The sequence below is a fragment of the Malaclemys terrapin genome, chromosome 4 (assembly GCF_027887155.1).
Source record: "Malaclemys terrapin pileata isolate rMalTer1 chromosome 4, rMalTer1.hap1, whole genome shotgun sequence".
In the NCBI taxonomy this organism is placed as follows: domain Eukaryota; kingdom Metazoa; phylum Chordata; order Testudines; family Emydidae; genus Malaclemys; species Malaclemys terrapin.
Window position 1 is genome coordinate 68,449,721 of NC_071508.1, and position 15,834 is coordinate 68,465,554.

General features: G+C 39.8%; 1 protein-coding gene across 3 annotated transcripts in view; it reads right to left on the bottom strand.

The window, feature by feature from the left end:
* NELL1 (neural EGFL like 1) overlaps positions 1-15,834 on the bottom strand; it is a 425,045-nt gene that overhangs the window by 324,962 nt on the left and 84,249 nt on the right. For all 3 annotated transcript variants that reach the window (XM_054027068.1, XM_054027069.1, XM_054027067.1), the window contains exons 7-10: positions 15,439-15,521; positions 6,247-6,381; positions 5,301-5,403; positions 505-578 (exon numbers count right to left, since the gene is read on the bottom strand). In XM_054027068.1, the coding sequence (XP_053883043.1) occupies positions 505-578; positions 5,301-5,403; positions 6,247-6,381; positions 15,439-15,521 (395 nt within the window). The remainder of the gene's footprint in view (positions 1-504; positions 579-5,300; positions 5,404-6,246; positions 6,382-15,438; positions 15,522-15,834) is intronic.

The window sequence follows — 15,834 nt, forward strand, 5'->3', positions numbered from 1 at the left end:
GTCAGTTTTATTATAAGTCTCACCGTATTCGGTGTTTCTCTTAATGGTTCAGATGCTGGAATCAAGAGATTACATGAGGAACTCAGCTTTCTTTTTTAAAAAAAAAAAAGTTTCTAGCCCTCATGGCTGCAGACAAAAGCTTGAAAAGGTGACCTCAGTTCACCCTTCAGGCTCAGAAACAAGAAGGCAAAGTAACTTCAGGGACTTAAGCCAATGTGGCTGAGATCAGAATCTTGCCCTAAAGTGACACCTCTTCCCACAACACAAGTAAGGAGCAAAGAGAAAGGAGAATACCCTCCTAAGTCACTTTATTATCCTAAATAGGCCATGTTCCAGCTTTGTCTGTGTATGTCTGGCTTCCACTGAAGTTATGGTCAGAGTTAGAAAAGAATGGATAACACATATGCATGAAGGAAGCCTAAAGTAATATTCCAAGTTATCATTGTAATTTATGGGCACTGCATATTTATTGAAACAGTAGAAGTTAATAAAATTAAAACTTACTCGGCATTCCCTGCAGCTCTTGGTTAAAACCCTCTGACCTTCTGCTAACACTCTGCCTCCAAAGATGCACTTAGCTATAATTAAAAAAAAATCCCCAAAATTAGTATTTTGGTAGAAAGTGACTGCAAAATATAAATATAAGTAAAATCAATACATATACACATAGGCAAATATGGGCCTACTGTGGTAAATATGATGTAGTCCTTTGCCTTCACTTGAAGTAAGTGTTGATTGTTTTCATTTATTTTGAGTGCAATAGTACATTCATTAAAAAAAACTATTATCGTGAAACATTATACCCCTCATACTGACAAACTAGCCTATTAATGACCTGAAGTGATAACAAGAATAAAGCATTATTCAGTAGATACTGAACCCAATTCATTAACAGAATCACTCACAGCATAGACTTCCCATTTGTTAGATAGAGTGCATTTGTATTACTATATGTCTGCATCAGGTTATTCAAAGCACTTCAAAATCAGACAGACAGACATTGGTGCATTGTATGTCAAGAGACTGGCAGGTGCATGGGTTTCAGTTAAGCCTCAAGACTGTACCTGGGGACAAATGAGGATAGAATCCTTAACACAGCTTTGTCCCTGAGAAACTGCAGAAATGGTTCAGAACTAGTCAAAGCCTGAAACTCACTGACTCTACAAACTGAAAAAAATCACTGTCAGAAACAGTCTTAACAGACAGATGGAACAAGGAGGGCTCATGCCAAGGCTCAATGGAGGGACAAATACAGCCTGAAACACTACATTTTGGACTACCTTTTGGAATGGATTGCATTGGGATGTGACCCTAAAAATCTCTCTATTGTTCCCCCAGCCCCCAGATTCCTAATTGCAGATATTTACACCTTCCTTCTGTTGCGCCTGTCAAAATAGCCTCTTAAAAGCTCCCATATTCTATAGCAAGGAGGCAGCTTTCTAGACTGAATGGGGATTCTCCAATATCACTCTAAATCAGAAATAGCTAGATCCAGAGTCCTAGGAAGGATATTCTAGTGAACAAAGCATTCAACTGGGTCTCAAAAGACCTGGGTTCAATTCTCAGCTATAGACTTCCACTGTGATCTTGGGCAAGTCACTTAATCTACCCTGTGCCTCCATTTCCCAACTGTAAAATGGGGATATTACTTCCTACTTTACAGTGAAGTCGTGATGATAAAATCCATGAGTAATTGTGAGATTCTCTGATACTATTATGATGGGGATCAAATAAGTACATTAGAATTGATAGACTAGCATAACGGATTAGGGGAAACTTTGAGATCCTAGTATGAAAGACAAATTATCGTCATCCATGTTGAGCAACATCATGTGTTCCTCCACTCCAAGTTGTAGGAATTCAACGAACCAGTTCATCCTGACCACAAATATCATCTTGGCTCATCACTGTCACTGCAGTACTAAAGACACATGGATAAACTAGCTTCCAATCCAAGCATCATGAGAAGGTCCCTGTTGCCCAGGCCTATGTTTCCTTCTATCTGGTGACAGAGAATTTCTTTCCAATTCTTCTGAGTAGCAAACAAAACAATTTGTGGCACACTCATGGCAGCAGGGAACCTGGAATTCCATGTACTATTAATTTTCACTCTCACAGGTGCAACCAATACCAACTAAGCCAGCTGGCCTGCTTATGCAACCGACTGCTAAGTACACCACTGTTAACTCCAAGAGACACCTCTCTGTCTACGCCAGATGTTTCTCCACTGCTGTGAAGAGACATTTCTTTCATCATCCTCTTGCTTTGTGTGCCAGCCTTATTCTTTAAGTACACAACTGTGGCCAGCCTGCAGGACACATGCTCAGTTCCTTCTTAAATCTTCCAATCATTTTATGGAAAACTGTTCCACAAATATATGCCCAACCTGTCAGGCTGCCATCCGTGCAAGTGTCTGTATATTTGATGGATCCAAATTTCCTTCTTGTCTGAAGAGTCTGAGAGGACTCTCACCAAATTAGAGGTGGTTTTACAATCTGAGGAACACACAGGAATGTCCCAAGGTCCTGTACACCTTCCTTCCAATGGGATAACATTGGTACCCAAAATAAACATACACAATTTGACCAACAATTCTAGGTCCACACACATACACAATGTTAAGAGGCCCACTGTTCTCACACTACTCTCTATATCACTGGTGAAGCCCATGATTCTTGTCTTATACTGATATCAGTCTTTTCTGTGTATTGGACAGTGATCCAAAGTCCCATCATCAACTCTCTTGAGGAATGACTAGCGAAGTATGGCCTGCATCTACCCTATTGCACTGGTTGGGGACCTAGAGTCCTATGCTATATGTCAGTAAGACTTGACATTTGTCTATAGAACTGAGAGATGTGCGTTGCTTCTCAATGAAGCCATTTACGGCACATCCAGTAATGGTCCTTCCTCACCTGCCTTCTTCAATACTGCGATGACAATTGTATATTTCCCTTGCTTCTGGTGCCAAAGAGATATTACATAATAAATTGCTTTTGATTTTTGTTGCACTTTCCATCCAAATATCTCTAAATGTTAGAATAACCCATAAAGTCTTTCAGACACTATCCTGTCTCCCAGAATTCTCTCTCTGTGTTCATATTGCTGGAAATGGGAGAATCTAAATAATTCTCACCATACAAAAAGCAGCCAGATTTTCTAAAGAATTCAGCTTCCACTATGAGAAGCTGGGTGCTGAGCACTTTCAAAATCCACCTCATTTAGGTATCCAAAGAGGATGCAGAAGGTTCTTTTGAAAATGTGGCCCTAGCTTTATATTGCTCAGTATGAGCTCAACTGTGATCTCACTTCAGAGAAACACACTAGATGGCATCAAGATGACTGTTTTGGGAAAGATGAACTAGAGTGATGTATTTTTACTCTCTCTATTGCCTCACCTGACTGCTTGTAGCCCAGGGCTGGACTTACACTGGACAGAAGAGAAAGTGAGGAATTTTACAACAGAAAAGAGACACCGGGCTTCAAATAAAGTTTTAGTTTTCTTGCCAAAGGCTGGTTTGGAGAGGTTAACACAAGATGGCAGAGAAGAAAGCAGAAACACCAATTTTAAAATCCCTAAACATTTTATGTGTGAGAACTGCTTGGTACTTTGATACAAAAAAAAGAACCATCAAGCTGTTCAATAACTCCTAGAGACAGAAAATTAAAATTGATGATTCTATCCAGGACTAAATGAGGAAACTGCAGAGAAATCAACACCCGCAGTGTAATAATGTGGATAGCCTCAGTGGCTGCCACTACATACCCAAAAATGACTAACTGTGGCCCTCGCATATCATTCTGTCAAGGAGCTGGCACTTACAATCAATTTCAATCAACTTTCATACATCTTTTTCCATTGACTGACATGCTGAGTCCTTGTCAGAATAACAAGCTGAGTTTGGTGCCAATCACTGACTAAGCGTGAGCTTGTTCATCTTTCCATTAAAGAATCAGAAACACAGTCTACACTTTGGGACTTGCATTTAATCTACAGTTTAGTCCTTCAGAATTCCTGTGAGCCAAATTTTGGCTGGGATTTGTTGCTAAGTGCACAAGATAGAGCCAGACAGAGATGCTCAAGCTCTCAGATCCATGAAAAGAACCCTTCACAAACTCTCAGCAGGTGAATCACAAATACTTGTGTTCTGGGAGGTGAAAGATGGGAGTCGGGGCCTGATCCACAGGTTTTACAACATAAATTATTTGTCCTTTTGTGCACAGATTACTCATGGGCCAGTGTATAATGGAGGAAAAGATGTGAGCTGTGCACATGTTCATGACTAGACAGAATAGGTGCATACTTTTTTTGACAGGATTCATGGATGTCCATTTGGAATTGAAGGGGGAATTCAAAGAGTGACAATCTGATTTTTTTCTGGGATTTTTTTTGGGGGGGGATTAGGGTTCTAATTAATCCTAAATCAGTCAACAGCTACATCATTGACTAGTCTGAATGGAGAAGAGCTGTGCCCAGAATGTGTAGGTTGGCGAGATAAGGAAAAAAGGTCTCACTTTTTCTTCATACGTGAGAGCAAGAAGAAATTTAGTCCTGTGTACTTGAACACACACATGCTCAATTGATTTTGTCCCTCAGCACCATTTAAGTCCTGAGTGTTAAACACTTTTTTCACATAGGGCTTCCATTTGCAGATGAGATAAGAGAATTTCATCACTTGGGCCAACTACAGAATTTACTGCTCATCTTCTTTTCCACATTCATTTGGTCTGAAATAAATTACATAAACTACTACTGCACACAACATAGATCATTACAGGCTAGATAAGACCATGAATTTTCCTTATTCTGCTGATTACATCATTTTATTTAAAAAAAAAAAAAAAACATAATATCCAAAGAACCACCTTCAGTTCAGAACAGGATGACAAATAACCAAACTTTAAGTTATTACCCCTCTTTATGGTAAGTACAGACCAACTGCTTCACACTAGTTAACATCAATTGGGTTTAACAGCTACTAGTAGAAGCCAGACATTTTTCCTTTGGAGATGTACAAACAAGGGCATGGCCTTTTTAATGCCAACAGAATGCAGCAATATAGTCTTCGAAACATGCAGTACTGCATTGTATCTCCTAGTTGATTCTTTTATTTTTCAACCAATAGTTATTTATTCATTTTTTAACTAAAGCTGCCACTATGACTCATGTTCCCTGCATTAATTTATCGGGACCGTGAAAAATCAAGGGGGAAAACAAATCAGCTGCTCCTAGTTTCAAGACAAGTGTGATTCCAGTTAAAAAGAAGGTGGGAGGAAAATATCAAATGTAATGTACTTACACCTGCATACTTTGCAGCACTGGCCTCCCATATGCACTGGGAGGGTGTCAGGAGAACAGTTCAGAGGGGGACAGGACATCCTTCGGCACTCCACTACTCCACTCTAAGCAAAGGTTAGAAAAATGAAGTTCAGATGTGTGTGTATTAGTTTATATTTTATACTGTACCAGAAAATAAAAGTAGCATTAAAGATTTCAAATCCTTCCTACAGCAACAATTCTTATCTGACTGCTACCCATATGAATGAAAGCCACCCCCATTACCATTTTGATATACATCTTTGTTTTATCCCACTTGTGCGTGCTATTTACGTGGATTAGACAAAAAATAATACCATCTTTACAAGAACATAAACACCACCTTTTGCAGGCTCTGTCAATCATCTTCAAAATTTTAACAATCAGTTTTCTATTTTCTCAGGCAAACAAAGGCTCTCTTCAGATATCTATCAAATAATTTCAACCAGACAAGACTTACATACTAATTCTCTTCTGTTCCACAGGTTTTCAAAATGATAAACACCCAAAACAGAATCTGCATGTTGTTACCATGCAGGATGCAATTGAGCACCTATGAATAAAATTAAGATAATACTTTTTTCTCTCTCTCTCTCTCTCTCTCTCTCACACACACACACAATCCAGTGAAACTATTCTGAACCAAACAGAGACAACACCATGATTTCCCACCCTCCACCCCTGCAAAATGGTGAGCTTCTTCCAGATATAATTAGAACAAATGAGAGAGTTGTCAAGGGAAAGCAGATTTTATTTACTAAGTATTCATATAAGAAATGGCAATTCTTTGCTACTTCTTTCAATTGTTCACATTGTCATTGGGTGCAAACTAAAAAGATAATAAATCTCAGAGTTGGTATTATGTATTCAAGGACCATTCACACTATAATTAGGCATCCTACCCCTTACACCCATTAGAAGATTCTTACTTTGCATGTGCAATTCCTGCAGTGATCATCTTCTACCCATGAGTCTTTGTCTCGATAGATCACTCCATTTACTTGACAAGTCTTCTCACAATGACAGTTTTCCAATTGACTAAGCCTCGTTTCTGCATAATTTAGCTATAAGTGAAAGTTACTTGATGTAATTTCTGTAATTCATACACATGGTTTTAACAAAGCAAAGAAGCAAAGAACAAAAGAAGCAGCTTACTGACTTTTAGCTGAATCAAATTTTATTACACCAGTTGAAAAACAAACTAAATAGAAGACACTGAGCCAGAACCAAAGCTGGTGTAAATCAACCTGTGTCCATTTACTTCAATGGAGATCAGCTAATGTACACCAGTTGATGATCTGTATGATTGGCTCTTCTAATCTAATGAACCCCAGCAAGATATTAAAAATGTACCTCTTGGGCACCTCAGATTATTAATGAATTGGGTACTTTCAGTTCAAACATCAAAAACTGAAATCTTTGTAATATTCTGAATTATTCATTTACTGGCATACATGTAATTTAAGAGAATGAATGCTGTCAGGCTCTGATTCCTTCTGTTCAACCTATCTCCACACTGTTTAACATTAACAGGTTGCAGAAAGACATTTACATTATATAAAGCTACTATGATTTACAGGGAAAAGATGACATTTAAATGTGTTGTGTAACAGATTTTCCCAACCTATGGATCATGGACCACTGGTGGCCCACAGAGCACTTGCTGGTAGACAGCAGAGAGTGGGCTGGTCAGATGATACTGTCAGCATCTCCTCATTGCCAGCTGCTAAAATGAATTAACAGATGCTAAAAATATTCTTTTCCTAGTAGTATTTTTCTAGGCAAGCAATTGCCATATTTGCCTGAAGAATGCTATGTAATAGTGAATGGGAGGGGAAATTGTGCATGTAACAACAAACAGGAGGCAGGGGGTTCATGTGCTGGCAAAGTTAAGGGAAGGTGATCGCTCCAAGTTTTGTCCATACTATGAGTAATTTATAATTTTCTTCTGCGCACGTGCTCCTTCCCATCCTCCCCAACACACCCACACAGATTATTAAAAACAACAAGGCAACTTAAGTATCAGGGGGTAGCCATGTTAGTCTGTATCTACAAAAACAACAAGGAGTCTGGTGGCACCTTAAAGACGAACAGATTTATTTGGACATAAGCTTTCGTGGGTAAAAACCTCACTTCTTCAGATGCAAGAAGAAGTGAGGTTTTTACCCACGAAAGCTTATGCCCAAATAAATCTGTTAGTCTTTAAGGTGCCTGTCAAGGCTGTATCCCCACTTTGAACTTTAGGGTACAAATGTAGGGGCCTGCATGAAAACTTCTAAGCTTAACTACCAGCTTAGCTCTGGTCCCGCTGCCACCATTTTCAATGGATACCCTCCCTGGGAAGCCTTGAAAAACCTTCACCAATTCCCTGGTGAATACAGATCCAAACCCCTTGGATCTAAAACAAGGAGAAATTAACCATTCCCCCTCCTTCCTCCCACCAACTCCTGGTGAATACAGTTCCAACCCCCCTGGGATCTAAAACAAGGAGAAATTAACCATCCCCCCTCCTTCCTCCCACCAACTCCTGGTGAATACAGATCCAACCCCCTTGGATCTAAAACAAGGAAAAATCAATCAGGTTCTTAAAAAGAAGGCTTTTAATTAAAGAAAAAGGTAAAAATCATCTCTGTAAAATCAGTATGGAAATTAACCTTACAGGGTAATCAAACTTAAAGAGCTCAGAGGACTCCCCTCTAGTCTTAGGTTCAAAGTACAGCAAACAAAGATAAACACTCTAGTAAAAAGTACATTTGCAAGTTGAGAAAACAAAGGAAAACTAACACGCCTTGCCTGGCTATTTACTTACAAGTTTGAAATAGGAGAGACTTGTTTAGAAAGATGTGGAGAACCTGGATTGATGTCTGGTCCCTCTCAGTCCCGAGAGCGAACACACTCCCAAACAAAGAACACAAACAAAAGCCTTTCCCCCCCCCAAAGATTTGAAAGTATCTTGTCCCCTTATTGGTCCTTTGGTCAGATGCTAGCCAGGTTACCTGAGCTTCTTAACCCTTTACAGGGAAAAGGATTTTGGAGTCTCTGGCCAGGAGGGATTTTATAGTACTATACACAGGACAGCTGTTACCCTTCCCTTTATAGTTATGACAGTGCCACCAGACACCTTGTTGTTTTTGTGGCAACTTAGAGACTAACAAATATATTTGAGCATAAGCTTTCGTGGGCTAGAACCCACTTCATCAGATGTATGGAGTGGAAAATACATTAGCAGGTATATATACATAGTACACCTCTACCTCGATATAACGCTGTCCTAGGGAGCCAAAAAATCGTATCACGTTATAGGTGAAACCACGTTATATCGAACTTACTTTGATCCACTGGAGTGCACAGCCCCGCCCCTCCACCCCCAGAGCACTGCTTTACCACGTTATATCTGAATTCATGTTATATCGGGTCGCGTTATATCGGGGTAGAGGTGTACATGAAAAGATGGGAGTTGCCTTACCAAGTGGGGGGGTCAGTCTAATGATACAATTCAATTAACAGTAGAATACCAAGGGAGGAAAAATCACTTTTGTAGTGGTAATGAGAGTGGCCCATTTCAAACAGTTGACAAGAAGGTGTGAGTAACTGTAGGGGGAAATTAGTATGGGAAAATTAGGTTTTGTAATGACCCATCCACTCCCATTCTTTATGACACAGATTATTGTCACCATGTTTACATAGGTCATCCCAGGCTTTCCCCAAACAAAGAATACTCTATGCAAATGAAGATGCCCAAGTGATCTGTAATATGGTGGCCGATCGCCCCCTGCCTCCGTTTTCCCTCTCTCCACTGTGCACCAACGATCCTCCTCAATCTACCTTGTATCAAAGTGCCCACATTCTCTACCGTATGTGTTGGAGCAGGGCTTCTCCCCATCTTAACAAATACTTGCTGTCATGCCCAGACTCCTTTAAATAAGTTTATTTGTCCACATAAAAGATTAAAATAAACAGTTCCTCAGCCCACCCTTTGTCCTGGGGTTTCACAACCTCCCTTCCCAGGGGTCTCTTGCAGCTTTCCAGTGCCAGCCAGCTCCTTTCTTGCAGCCAGTTCTCATTCAGCCAGCTCTGTTTCTCTTCTGGAACACCAAACCCAGGACCACCTCCCTGAGCCCTTTGTTCCAGGGATCCACCACAGGAATTGGCTGCACTCTTATGTGGTTCCTCTCCCAAGGCAGAGCCTGCCCCAATCACTCCTCTTCTTGCCCTCTGACAGACCCTTGTAGTTAGTTCCTCATGTAGCCCTGACCTCTTTAACTGGCTCAGTTAGGCACACATGCTCCAACACGGGGCCGCTGGGCCTGGTCTACTCACAGGGACCAGCTACCCTGTGATGGGGTCCCACACAGAGAATAATATCCACATGTAAGATCCTCTTCTATGCATAATAAGAACCAAATTACTCCGTCCCATTTACTAACTCGTCAAACTTCCTGGCAGGACTAAACTTCCACGTCCTTCAAACCCCAAAATAGCCATCTCTCCCAGAAATTCACAAATCCCAGAGCAGGTGGGAACTTCTCAAAGGGCCAAATTCTGCTGCTTTTACTCACATTAAGCACCACATTAATGCATGAGTAGTCCCACAGTAGCCAATGTATCAAAATCTGGCCCAAAGTGAGATGAATCCTATTATAAATGGCATACTACAGTATATTACAGGATGGTTCAAAATACTACAGCTTACAATAGCATTTTTGCACTGCTTAGAGAAATCACTGTACAAATACTGTAGTATTTTTATATTGGTATCTACTGCATTTTATACATTCGCAAAAAGGCTCTCAAGACTTCCACCATTATCCATTTTAATGGGAATATTCCAACCTGCCCATCAATCCTCATACTTCCTGTCAGGTAAATCTCAAACATCAGCAGAAGATACTAGGGAAACTTCCTCATTTTCTGTTCTTCAATTCTCCAGAGTAAAGGGCCTTGAGTAAAAGCTTTTGATTTTCCTTAAGTCAGGATTCTGGGATATTACTGGGATTGACACTCAGCCCTCCCAAAGCCAGCATGATCTTGTGACTTAAAAAATGCTTTTCACACTTTAAAGGCAAAAATCATCCTCTCTTACTGAACTGCTAATCCTGCCAGTTTTCAGCAGTGACCTGAAAAGGGTTTCTATATTTATAATGTATAAAATAGAATATATTTTGCTGCATTAAAATTGTGTTTAATCTATATGTTTTGTAGCAGTTTATTTAACCAGTACCTTTTCTTTAGTCTTTGTTTTTTAAAAACACAAAAAGGTAACATTCATCATTTTTATTTCTTATAATGATTGTGTATAAACTGCACACAAAAATAGAAAGGGTGTTATAGAAAAGCCAGGTTTGAAAAAGGCATTTAATGCTTTATTTATGTGTGTGTTGATTCCTGTAACAGCAATAAAGAAGAAAAGCAAATGCTAATACTAATCAACTAAAAGTTGCATATTCTGTGACTTTCACTGTCGCACTGAATTTATATAAATTCACTGATAAAACACACCATCTACCACTTACTCTGAAGAATGACTCTGGATGTAAAATGAATCTATTAGTAAATCAGAGATGTGTATGATCAGTATTACCTTTGGCATGCATTTATCTTTGCAACTACACAGAAAATGTCAGTGTTATCTTTATAGATATGAAGACATGCAACAGTGAACTTTCTGATAGTAATAGGTCAATGGATGCATCTCAACACACACAGGTTTATCTTTTCTGGAATACTATTTAGTTGGCATTTGCTATATGGAATCAAATCAAAATGTTCCATTTGTATTTAAACTTCCAAACATAATTGAAAAATCACCAGTAAGCTCAGTAAAACCATGAAATCCTCAAAATTAAATGTGTTACAAACTGAAATGCCATTCCAAATGCTGCCAATTTTGCATAAAAAGATTTGTCAAATATTTGAAACTTCACTGGAAAGTCTCAGGCTCTCCAGTCTTGGATGGATTAGGAGTAGGAATGAACCAATGGGGGTGTGGTTAATTATTTCTGCCATCATTTTTTCATTTTTCCAAACCAGAAGATGAAGAAAAAGACAATTCTTGTGATATATTACTTGTGGGCCATCCGGATGCAGGAAGTACCAGAAATCTTACAAAGAAAACTCCCTTCTCATGAGAGCTCCAGAGAACTTTGAGTAAAAATATTCATGTATTTCAGATAAATGTTTGTGACCAAATAAATCTATGGTGTAACCAAGCCAATAGGGTTATGTCAACAGTAAATTCTGCCCTTAAACATTTAGGTATTTATGCCAACCAAACCAAGCACTGAACCTTTTGATTGTTACCCTGTTAAGATTTGGCAAGAAGTAAAGTTAATTAGAAGTTTGGGGCTGGAAATCTCCAGTAACTATCTCCAGCCACTAAAAGAAACACATCTGATTACAAGGAAAAAGACACTTCCTAGTGTGACCTGCTGGTTTATTAAAAAGGAACTGCACTCCATTTTCAAAGACCCTTGATTCAGTAGAGCTATACTGATTTACACTAGCTGAGGATCCAACCCATTTAGGGTCAACACCACCTAACATTCCATACCCAGCATAGTAATTGGGCATAGTGAAAATTAACCTGTCCATCTTGTCCCAAGGTAATTTATATTTTAATTACGTTTTTAACAATTTGATCTATTACCTTTTTCTATTTAAGATTGCAAAATTAAAGAGATGAAACAGCGGCGTGTAGGTGGTAATGCAAAAAGTTCAAACGCCTTCCCCGCCATGAAAAGAAATACCTCAGACTCAGAAAAGCTACACTTTTATGCATTTTTAAAAGCAACACATTGACTACTTCAAATTGACTTCAAATCTTTGAAGAGTGTGGGGGAAAGAGAGTGTAATGATACTTAACTTACTATATGCCTTACTTGTCATTTGTAATTTTCTTGGTTACATACCAACATTGCAAACACCATTCACTGGGATTTTTTGAGTCTGTGATTAAATTGTAACCAAATGCAAATCTACAGACAAATTCAAGCTTCTGGTATACCACAGCCACACATGGAAACATGGGACACAATTTTTGCATGCTGCCAAGTTCATATTCTGCAACTCCCAGAATGGGGGAGAGAATTAGGGGTCATTGTTATGTATTTCATAATACATACTCCTTGCTCTGGCAAAAGTAATCTCCATGGGCAGCTGTGCACTGGTTCCAAGCCTATTTCTAGCCCAGACATATCTTAACATGACATTCGTGTATACCTAAAACCGCAGAAATATCACTTAGGGCCTGAATTTGCTCCCTAGGACTATGGTGTGAAAATCCACCATTAAAATGTCTGTTTTTAAATTCCACCCTCTTTAATTTGCATGTGTCTCACAGTTAAAACTTCTTGCACGGCTGCGTGTGTTCTTTCAGGACAACAGTAATACAACGAAACACTTAGTGAATGCGTTACTAAGGAGAGCAAAACAACCTTATCGGGGGAAAGGAACAAGCAAAAAAAGATCATCCCAGCACTGCTGTATGGGAACAAGTAATCTTCAGAGTATCAACAGCATGTTATTTGGCCCCAAAAATGTATTAGCAAGCAAAAATATAATTAACAGCAGAGAGAGCAAGTCACTCAATACAGTACATAATTGGGACCTGCTCATACCACCAGCAGGGCTTAAAATAAATTACCTCTATTTCACATTTCCAGCAGTAAAGTGAACTAAAAGGTTAATGTTTCTTATTCTCTGAGTGAGCCTGTCCAAAATACACTGGCTGGGTGAACAGAGTGTCAGTATAATACAAACGTGCTTAAAATTAAAACCTTCCTTTTTAGGAAGGAAAGAGTCCTAAGGGCAGCTGAGGAGGTACGATTCACAAGGAAAAAAATATCACAAGTTTACCATCTTTATATACACAGGGTTACTATGTAGATTATTCTTTTGGAAAATCATGTTCAGTAACTATGCTAGTAATTAAATGCACCTACAGGTGATTCTGTGGTTACACATTGATCAAAAAGTAATTAGCATATAAGCAGCATGCCAGGTGAGATAACTAATTCTTGTTTAGATGATAGAATTAATCATAGGCCAGATGGTTTTGCTAATGTTAACCACATGGAATATTCCCAAAGGAACAGTACACACCAATTTACCAGATGCAAATCAGGATTGCCACTCTGCTTAACTCACTGCACTTAGGGCTTGTCTACACTACCGCTTAAGTTGATGTAAAAAGCCACGTAAAACTCAGTGTGAAAAAGCCAACCCCTGAGTGACGCAAGTTACATCGACCTAAACGCTGTCCACACTAGTCTACTATGTCGGAGGGAGACACTCTTCCACTGACACAGCTTCCGCTTCTTGCTGAGATGGAGTAATTATGCTGACGGGAAAATGCTCTCCCATCAGGATAGTGTGTCTTCATCGGTGCAGCTTCACCAATGTAGCGCGGTAGTGTAGACTAGCCCTTAGATATATTTATAGTGAAAACAAGAATAAGTTTATTGGCAAATAACAGAGATTTAAATGAAAGTAAGAGAGAATACTGGAAGCAAATGCTTACTTATAAAACAAAATCATAACATGCTTTTTAGAGCCTAAACTTAACTCACAAGACATTCCCATTTCCTAAAGGATAGCTTACCCCAAGTCCTTTTCCCAGCATTTTCAACCAGGATGGCTGAGAACCTCCTTTCATAAGATCAAGCCTGCTGGCAGCTTGTCTTCCAAGACTGAAGGATGCCCGGTGCATCACCGTACTCCGTTATACTCCTAAAAGTATAACCCTGGCTGTTTTTGTTTTTCCCTGCAGCAGTCACTATCTGTTCATCAGCATTTGACTCAATATGCAAATAGACTTCCATTGTAAGAAACAATGCACAACAGTCAACCAGGGAGATAAAAGTGTCTCCCACTTCCTATCTGGAAAAGTCTGTCTAAATGCAAGCTACCTTTGCGCGACATGCCTTTAACTACAAGGCCTTAAAAAGATAACATACATAAAACTTACACATTATCTGCTCATACATTTCACAATGATTGTGATGACATTCTTTCAATAGAGGCCTTACATGACACCTTTTCATGATCCTTGTAATCTGTGTCCTCTGCCACTGGGCATCAAGAGGTCCTTAGGTCCACACCCCTTAAAATAGATCACCCCATTCCTTTCCTAACCCCCAGACTCTACAAGCACCCTCAGTTGGAGGTCCTATGGCTAAAATGAGAGCTGGTTGTGGGCTGTAGCAGAGCTAAGGGAGAAGCATATCTTCCCATTCATCCTCACCACCACCACAAGGAAGAAGAGAATTAGTGTAGCCTTGAAATGTGTTAATTCCTCTGTTAATATCTTCATACTGTAGACATCTCCCTTAAAAGAGTGTGTTGAAGAGAGCAAATGCAGTGGCTTCAATGGAATTGCCTGGATTTGGGTGATCCACTGGGGTCTCCAGAACTGGCAAGGAGAGACAAAGCCTCTGTATGAAGACCCCTCCTAGCCTCCTGAAGATTTCAAAGAGCCCTCACGTTTTGTGTGTACTGCCACTGCCTGTTCCACTTGGGGCAAATGCGCACATACTGATAGTTTGGGGAAACCTCAGCAGTAAGATCATTGGGGAGTTTACACTTTTTCTGTGCCTGCACTTATCTGTTGGCACGTAAAGGGACACATGCTATGGTTTCTTTAAAAATCAGACCCTTTAGTAGTAAGCACGTTTGTTATTCCACAATGCCTTTTAATTAATAGGCATTTGTAAATGTCCTCTAAAATACTATAGAAGTTGAACAGGAGTACTTGTGGCACCTTAGAGACTAACAAATTTATTAGAGCATAAGCTTTCGTGGGCTACAGCCCACTTCTTTGGATGTTGTAGCCCACGAAAGCTTATGCTCTAATAAATTTGTTAGTCTCCAAGGTGCCCCAAGTACTCCTGTTCTTTTTGCGGATACAGACTAACACGGCTGCTACTCTGAAACCTATAGACGTTGAATGAGGCTTTATTGGCATTACGGAAAATCCACTACAGGTAGCTCTACTGGAAGTCCGAACAAAACTCTACCAGGATAGTTTAATGCAGATGCAAAGGTGTAAATGCTTTTATAGCGCTCTCAACTTGAGGGAAATGAGGGACAGGATGAGGAACTGATAATGGAGTTCAGTTACTTACTTTTGCAGTCATTTTTGCCAAGAGCTCTTGTAAATCCATGATTCCTTGCACCAGACTTAAGAAATCACTGCAGGTTGGGCATGCTCAATAAAGGAAGTGGGGAAAAGAACCATAAATCAATGAAAACTGATCTACTGTTAAAACATCTTTAATTCATGTGTGATGGGGCATGCGTGCCCTGCACTGGGACTGTGGGGGTTAACCCCTCACTGTGCATACTCAAAGTGCAACACCAGTATAAGAGGGAGCAGCCTAGCTCAGTCTGGGCTGACCGCCGTAGGGGAAGGAGGTGTGCCACAGGCTCCTGTAAAGAGCCACGGGCACTTCATAATGCGGCGGCCAGCTAGCTGACAGCAACCCTCAACCCCCAGGCTATGGACGCTACTGAGGGAGAAG